The sequence below is a fragment of the Fibroporia radiculosa genome, assembly GCF_000313525.1.
Source record: "Fibroporia radiculosa TFFH 294 genomic supercontigs, scaffold1608, whole genome shotgun sequence".
NCBI lineage: Eukaryota > Fungi > Basidiomycota > Agaricomycetes > Polyporales > Fibroporiaceae > Fibroporia > Fibroporia radiculosa.
Genome location: NW_012133614.1, coordinates 478 through 8,977, shown reverse-complemented (window position 1 = coordinate 8,977; position 8,500 = coordinate 478). Strand labels below are relative to the sequence as shown.

At 50.4% G+C, this 8,500-nt stretch overlaps 3 protein-coding genes across 3 annotated transcripts; all 3 read left to right on the top strand.

Moving 5' to 3' along the window:
- Positions 1 to 2,121: 2,121 nt before the first annotated feature.
- FIBRA_08667 (uncharacterized protein) lies at positions 2,122 to 2,935 on the top strand (the record flags this gene model as incomplete). Its single annotated transcript, XM_012330299.1, has 2 exons — positions 2,122 to 2,138; positions 2,191 to 2,935. The coding sequence occupies 2 exons, from the start codon at positions 2,122 to 2,124 to the stop codon at positions 2,933 to 2,935; spliced, it is 762 nt and encodes a 253-aa protein (XP_012185689.1).
- A 950-nt stretch (positions 2,936 to 3,885) lies between these two features.
- FIBRA_08666 (uncharacterized protein) lies at positions 3,886 to 4,556 on the top strand (the record flags this gene model as incomplete). The annotated part of the gene is made up of 4 exons (XM_012330298.1): positions 3,886 to 4,045; positions 4,099 to 4,312; positions 4,370 to 4,434; positions 4,492 to 4,556. The coding sequence occupies 4 exons, from the start codon at positions 3,886 to 3,888 to the stop codon at positions 4,554 to 4,556; spliced, it is 504 nt and encodes a 167-aa protein (XP_012185688.1).
- Positions 4,557 to 6,459: 1,903 nt separating this feature from the next.
- Positions 6,460 to 8,246, top strand: FIBRA_08665 (uncharacterized protein; the record flags this gene model as incomplete). The annotated part of the gene is made up of 6 exons (XM_012330297.1): positions 6,460 to 6,516; positions 6,569 to 6,619; positions 6,692 to 6,785; positions 6,842 to 7,696; positions 7,762 to 8,125; positions 8,189 to 8,246. 6 exons carry the CDS (start codon positions 6,460 to 6,462, stop codon positions 8,244 to 8,246), a joined length of 1,479 nt encoding a protein of 492 aa, XP_012185687.1.
- Positions 8,247 to 8,500: the final 254 nt, after the last annotated feature.

Here is an 8,500-nt window from a genome sequence, read left to right as displayed (position 1 = left end):
TTCTGGGGGTTCCAGTGCCAGTTCATACTGGTGAGTATTGAGTCCTCTCTGTGGGTCTGGTCAAGCAGGGGTAACGAGTTTCGATTAGCTCGGACGCTGCCTTGGGAGTGCAGTGGGTCTTCACATACTGCAATGATAATGGGCAAGTCGGAGGTAAGTCTCAGTCGGATCCACCAAGATAAACGAAGAGACTCACATGTCTACTAGGCTCACAAGCGGCCAACGGCAACGGATACTTGATCATGAGCGTCGACAACGTCAGCTGGGGTTAAATCGGCAAATACCAATGCGCCAAAGGAATAAAGCGGAATGTACTAGCGTATGTTGTGTCGTTGGGGACTCGCGGAGAAAAGATAACGCAAATAACTGTACTTAACACATATCCATGCAATCTATTTGGCGGACTAGTTATGACAAGCTGATTGGTCTCAACTAGTATGATGCAGTTCCTCGCTGTGATAACGCGACAACTTTCGGGCCATGGAGCTCGTGTTCAAGACTGCTTGCAGGGGATAACGCAGAGGCATGGGATCACATACGACCTACAAGTCAGTTCTACCCAACCCTTGTGGCAGGGGGGAGGATGAGGCCTTACTGCCTGCCTACGCATCCAATCCTTTTATCGCGTACATAATGTTACACACTGATCGTTTTCACTCGCAAAATCCCTCTTGTAGTAAATTTGGCGGAAGTATTAGAATTGCCGATACAAATGCCGTGTAGTGGAAGGCGGCAGACGAGTGGGGTGATTCAAGCTGTCGATGTCGTTTCCTCAGCAATGCTAATAGAGCTACTTGGTTGGCTCCGCTCAGGCGGCTTAGGAACTCTTGATCCTCTGGCGAATTCGATTGTCTCCGAACTAATGTATCAATGCAAGTACATACACTTACATGCACTCTCAGAAGCTGTATGGCCTGAGACTCCATACTATGAGCTCTGGTTTTTCAGCTGCGTTGCAAAGTCGCAAATGAGTGTTAGAAATGAGGACACTCACGCACCGTACTTGTCGACGTCTCTCGACGTCTGGCAAACCACATATACAGATACTTCTTCCGTTGTCCACGCCACTGCTAAGTTGCTAGTCAGTAGGCTGTTTGAATTTCTGCTCCGCTCCGCCCTGCTCTAGTCATTCACCAACGAATGTCTGTGCATGCATTTGTCCTCTCAAGCACCATCTTGTTTCTCAGCGCACGTCTTCCGGGTCCTCGAGTCCAGTGCACTCCCTCGACTCATCGACATCCATGGCACCCCGACAGCAATAGACAGTCGCGCCATGTTTTAATTAATTTTAACGGAGCACACTATCCGTATGCCCTTTATGGTCCACGAAAAATAATGTTCTGCGTTTCCCACTCCGAGCGGTTGCTTCACTTCTTGGAGGCACTCATAAGCAGATGCGACCGATATCTGTATGTGTGGTTTTATAGGCATTGGAGGTTGGACACGCACCGACGAGCACGGTACGTGAATGCCCTCGTTTGTTCATCTTCGTCTCTTTCCTACCTCTCTGCTAAGACTTTTGCCTCTCGGCTCCTCAACTCGATTCGGTTAGTTGTGTTCTCAGGAGGCTGTATTGGGCTTCTTTTCACGAGGCTGGATGCAAAGCAGAGATGGCTGGCATCTGCATGTGTGGTTTGGCAGGTGTCGGAAGCTGTACATGCGGTTAGAGATGCGCTAGTAAGTACGGTGCCTGCATGTCCTCGTCTGCGCACTCACCATGCTGCTGAGGGACAGGAAATCAGGCTCTGCGATACGAGCTGTGCCCACAACTGGCGCAATGTTCTTGATATCAGTCACATGCTCCTCAATTACGCATACATTTGTATTTGCTTTTCATTATAGTATATTAGGTTCAATGTGATAGAGTCCGATAGGAGGCCACATAGCTTCGAGGCTGTGTGGCCAGCTGGCTCCTATAAGCTGAATAGAATAGCGGTGCTAGCAAGGTGAGCCTCCCACTCGTATTCTGTCCTGCGCTGCATGGCACCTGTACTAGTGACTCCCACACCTCCGGAAAGTTAACCACACGACGGTGTTCCGCCGGAAGCAGAAGTAGACGCAGGGGCAGGAGGGATGCTCGGGAGGGCAGACGGTGAGTGCGCGTCACGGATTACGCCGGTAATGATCCATATTGAACAGTGAGCGGTTAGGGCGCAGGGCGCAGTCTCTGTCCACGCTCACAGCTATCAGGGTCGGGGAGCAGCAATACAAGCTCTCTGCGCGATCGATTGAACTTCCAGTCAGATTATGGTGGAAGGTGATTGATTTTGTAGCAGACTACATTTCACAGAGGGTAGATGGCAGAACGCAACTGCGAGAGCTAGCGAGGGTCAGCCGGGTGTGGTACACTCAGTGCCGGGTTCGTGCCGAGGAGAGGCTGGATGTCATCTACAGAGACAAGAAAGACGTGTACCAGTTGATCAGAAGACTGAACGAGCATCCGGAACGATACAACGCCATCAAGCGGGTCCATTTCATGAACAAGAGTATCAATAACTTTGGGTCGTTTGCTGTCCACATGGCAGGGAAGCTTCCTCAACTGGAGACACTCGAACTCAACTTCGCGTGGGTATTGGGCCAGTGGGAGCCGGGGCAGCTGCATCCGCGGGTCTTCCTGCATATGAGGGTCGCGTTTGAGTCGGTGACCACGCTCTGTCTCGCCTGGGTCTCTTTCCCTTCTGTGGTCGTGTTTGGACGCCTACTCTGTGCCCTTCCGCGCCTCGCCTTACTGACATGTGGTCGTGTGGAGTTAAAGAAGCCAGGCGTTGTGTCGGGCCTATTGCCAAGCCCTCTTCGACTTGCTACCGTCGACTTATTCAACAGCTATGACGTCGTCGACTTCCTAGTTCAGACCGATGTCGGCACCTTTCTTCGCCATGTCGGCTGTTTTATTCTGATAGACACAAGAGGATCAGGATGCCGTGCAGCACCATGAAAGCTGTGGAGACCCGTGGGCCACATTAACTACGTCGTCCGCTTACACGCCGAGTAGACCACTCCATTCATCTTCAATCCGCATGCCCAACGTGATGGATGACATAAGTCGCGTCTTTGTCGTAGTCCGACCAAGAAAGGGGACTGCGTCGTCTGTATCGCCCGAACTCTAGGTATCAATGCCACTAGGTCGGAGCTCAGTATGGGCGCGCCTAAAATATGCCCAGCTAAAAGATAGATGGCATCAATACACATCTGGAGATTTTTGCTTACCTGTCGCGAGCCCACATTCCTAAACTGAGGATTGTTCAAAGGGTGTTATAACATAACGCTCCCATACTCTACAGTAAGCAGCTGATGTACGTGCAAACCCGAGCTGATTCCCAACCCAAATGGACGATTTCATCGTGGATGCTTGATAGTGGCTGAATGACGCCGCTCCTTTGGCTTTAGCATGTCAAGCTGTCAACCTCCATTGCAAACAGGCGCAGTATCACATCAATGTGCCGTTCAATCGGCGTGATCGAAAATCTGCACAGCCATACTTAAAAGCAAACTATGAGTGACGCCGTGAGAAAAAATGCGACGTTAGACCACTGAACGTGGACCGGCAGAAGGCGAATTTCCAGAGCTTGAACATTAATATAATGTTATGTCACCGAATATCGCGGATCAGCAGCCTCTGATTGGTCTGTTTGCCATGTTCTCTGCATGTAGAATCCAGCAAATGAAAATTGGCAGTGAATGCAGTGCTCTCACGTCCGGTTTCTGACGCATGTTTGACCGTAGAATTCCAGAAAATAACCAGGAGTAATAACGACCCGGCGCAGTCCAAAGCTCACTTGCCACATCCAGAACGACCTTTTGAGACGGAATAAAAGGGGGCCCGTCCCTCTGCAAAACTTCACCAGCCTAACACTCCAAATTCCCCCCACATCTATCCGACGAAACATGTTCAACAAGGTCTTTTTGTACGCTGGCCTATTCTGCGCACTCACCTCCGCAGTCATAGCAGTCGTCGAAGTCATCCCAGGTCCTGGATTCCCGTCCCTGGAGTCTCTCGGCCTCACATCTGAGGAGCTCTTTGCCAAGGGTCCTCCTCCTACCCTCAGTAAGGCCAAATTATTTCTCTACACAGTTATCGAATGTTCATCCAATTCACAGCTTCGCGGATCACCGGACTCCAAAAGCGCTACGATAACGTCTGCCAGACTTGGAGCACGGCCAGCGTCGACAATGTCATCGCGTGTTTCAACTATCTCGAGGCCCTCGGCACCCAGGCATGCGGTGTCACCCAGAACGTCATCATGTGCACTGCAGGAGATGCGGAGATCAGTGGCTCTAATATTTCTGGCGGCCCCAGTGCCAGTTCATACTGGTAAATATTCGAATCCTCTTTGGGCTTGATCAAGTAGGGCTGACGGGCTTCTAACAGCTCGGATGCCGCTTTGGGGGTGCAGTGGATCTTCACGTACTGCAACAACGGTGGCCAGGTAGGAGGTAAGTCCAAGTTTGGCAAGCTACCCAATTGGGTGGAAAGGCTGACGTCTTCATTAGGCTCAGCGGCTGCCAATGGAAACGGAAACTTGATCATGAGCGTCGACAACATCAGCTGGGGCTAAATCAGCAGCTGCCGGGGCGTCGAGATGTAGAAGTGGAATGAATCAGCCAATGCACCACTCAATCGTTAAATATCCCGGTAGGCACAAGCTAGCATGAGGATAGTAAGAAAGGTTGGAAGCGGTGACTATATAAAACTGCAAAGGAATGTGCATAAAGAGGAGGGGCTTACGACTCATAACATGTATTCGTGACACTGTTGTGAGAACACATTTTCAATGCATCTGGTACCGATTTGTTATGGGTTTTCTCTCAAAGGCTTAGTAGTGCGCGTCGAGTATGAAACGCTGGAAACAATAAAGAACCCGGATAGGGACTGAGCGCGTACATGGCGACGGACGAAGGAAGCACCACTGCGGTTACATACACACCTTCTCGTCCAGCTGAGCTTATCGTTCCTATAACGCTCATTCAGCATAAGTCGGCATAGGTAAATTTAGCGAGCGCACGCAGACTAGGTCGGGAGTAATGTGGTAGCGCGGGCATAGTCCGGCAGACGACTCGTCGGGTAGCTCTGAAGACTGACCATAAATTGTACGGCGCGAGAACCGTGAAGAGCGTTTCTCTGTGTGTAGTTTGCGTACGAAAAGTTCAGAGATGAAGGCCGGAGTCTACTTCGCATGGGTCAGGCCCGGCATTTCACTTGTCTCCGTGAAGGAACAGCCGGTGGACGGCCGCATGCACAGTAAGCCAACCTTATTTTTCTTACTTTGATGACCGCATTCGTAATGAAATCAAAGGCAGGAAGTAGGTCGAGTGTACCGGATGTAACACGGCTGCCAGCTGGAGTACTTGTCTCAATACTTGTCTGTTGTGATCAGACAGCACCAGGACACGGTCACGGGCAGAATAGGAGATTTCCCAGCCGGACCGTGGAAGCGTTGGTACTGCAGGTGGCATAAGAACCTTAACATATTTTCAGTGGAAATACGGGTGTTACAATACTTGAGGATATTCACAAAGAATTTGAATTGATAATGCTCCGAAAATAGTTAGAAAATACTTGAAGTATATCCTCCAAAACTGCCAAAAAATATTTCTCAAGGAAAATCAATGTTGATCATATCCTCAAGTATTTTCACCAACTCGGATCCCAGGTGGAAATCATACTCCGTTATGCTTGCAATGACTGAGTCACGCGTCCAAACGCTCATCGTTGCTTCATCTTTCAAATCATATTCCTTCACTTCGTGTTTCAAACACTCAACGCAGGATACGACTCTACTTGTTATTTCTCTCGCGCCACTCGTTCAGCTTCGCTCTGGGTCCAGCGGCGTGATGTTCAACTCAGGAGTCTGCACAACAGAAGAAATACACGACATATATACGCGACGATTGTGACGCCCTCATGATCATTCAAAATCACCGCAAAGAGCGCTAGCTGCGTGCAATATGTGGGTGCACCACTCGTACCTCCAGGTCCGTCCTTGTATCATCTCATACTGATGCTTATGTCAAGCTTCAAGCTTCAAGCCTGAATGAAAAAGCTAGCCGGCGCACGTATGGACATACCTAACCCTGGACGCGGGAGAGTGGACTCAACAACCCTTCTGTTCGATGAGCTGGCGGCGATGCAATAATGTTCGCAGGGAAACAATGATCTTTCGGTAGCGGCGTGTATGCTTTAGACGAAGACCTCCATTTCATTTCGAGACCCGCCGACTGTCAATTCTTGTCGCTCCGGCTCTTCCTCCTTAGGATTCAAGTGGATTGTATTGCTGCAGGGATATGGCTATGCTGGGTCACTCACGAACAGAGACGACCGGATAGATGTCAGAAGCCATGCACGCGGTCCGAGACGCGCCCACAAGGACAATATGTGGTGCGTGTACGTCCTCGTTCCGCCCTGCTGAGGAGCTAGAGCTGATGTTCTGGGATACATACTGTGCTTATGTTTTTGAAGCGATGGCATTGGCACAGATGTCGATGATCCCTCGTTCTGCGCCGGCGCTTATATTCTTAGTAGGTCATGTTCGCTACGATAGAGTTTGATAGAAGATCACAGCATTTCCAGCGCATGGCGTGGGTTACTGGGTCAGCTGAGCGATCCTTATCTTATAAGCTGGTAAGGGTAGTGATATCGGCCGGTCGAACACCACGCTCATCTACCGCCATCCGCTATATGGCATCTCTGCAGATGACCATATTGCTGCCACGTGCAGCGCACAACAGAGTCCCGCTTGATTCAGAAGTTGAGGCAGAGGCAGGAGGGATCGCTACGAGGCGAGATGGTAGGTGCCTGCTAAGGTTACTACAGACATAATGATCGAACTGAGTGAATGGATAGATGGTGGCATACAGGGCCCGCACGCGCCTGCAACAAATAGGGTCGAGAGGCAGCAACGCGTCCTTTGCTCTCGACGATCGATCGAGCTTCCAGTCGAATTATGGTGGAAAGTGATCGATTTTATAGCGGACGGGATCCCAAGGTGGGAGAATGGCAGAATTCGCATGCGAGAGCTGGCGAGGGTGAGTCGAGTGTGGTACACTCGGTGTCGCTTCCGCGCCGAGGAGAGGCTGGATATCATCGAGAGAAACAAGAAGGAGGTGTATTGGCTGATCGGGAGACTGAACGAATATCCGGAGCGATACGATGCGATCAAGAAGGTGCATTTCGAGAACGACAAAATCAATACGTTTGGGTCGTTTGTTATCTGCATGGCAGGGAGGTTGACCCAGGTGGAGACGCTCGAGCTCTCTAGTCATAGTTCGGGATCGTGCGATTGGGATCCCGGGCAGCTTCACACGCAGGTCTTCTTGCATGTGAGGATCGCGTTTGAGTCTGTGACCACCCTCGGTCTCATCTGGGTCTCTTTTCCTTCTGCGGTGGTATTTGGGCGACTGCTCTATTCCCTTCCGTGCCTCGCCTCGCTAACATGCAACTACGTGACATTCAAGAAGCGAGGTATTTTGCTGGGCACAGTCTCAAGCCCCCTTCGACTTGCCACTGTGGATTTAGTTAACAGCCGTGACGTCGTCGACTTTCTTGTTATAACTAGGGCTGGTGCCTCCCTCCGCCATATTGCTGCCTGTCACGATCAAGATCGGGAAGCGTGCTCGCGGTTGATCCGTGTCGCTGCCTTTTCGCTCTCTTCCCTCCTCTTCAGTGTGCATAGTGGGCGCAATCCGAACAAGTCTGATGGTGCGTCTTCGAGTTGTTTCCTTGTCAATTCAACATCATGCCCATGAACGCTTTCTTTGTTTCAGATCTTCTTCCAGATCTCACTCCTGCTTATAACTTGCGTTCCCTGTCAATTGAACTCGGACCCGCCTTTGACTCGCAGCAGCTAGCAGCCGCCTTGCCTCGAGCATATCTTCCCAACCTACGTGAAATGGAGATCACTATACTGTGGTTCAGTGACAACCTGAAGTTTAAGTATTTTGACGACGATTCGTATGCGCATATCGATCGGGTTCTTTCAGGGCCTCGATTTCCCGCTCTTCGAAAAGTAACCTGGCACCCCCGATGCCGTATTACTCGCAGTAAGGTGGCGGATGTAACGTCTGAGGTCTCCTGGCGCGAGCACCTTTCGTCAAAGCTCCCGCTCCTCCATGCTAGTGGGCGGCTCTTGTGAGTCAATGAGAATTATCGGTCAATCGTGGAATCGAAGTTTGACACTAACTAAAATTACAGAGTCTCCCTGTCTGTCGATGTAGACAATGAGGACAAGTTTTCTTCGCGGACGTTTTAAGGACGTCGACACGATATCCCTCAATCGCAGCCTGAAAGTCTATGGTACATTGTATGAGTCTATCCTACTTACTGAATCTGAGTTGTACATGCACAGACAACAGATTCAAAAAAAATGACGCGCACGGTCCGTTATACCTGCGGTGCCAAATACAATAAATTGCTCGTAGTGCAAGACGTTCCGTTGCCTGAGAAATTTCAAGCATAGAATACCCGATCCCTCTGATGACTGAAGCCCGCCGTATGAGATGATCC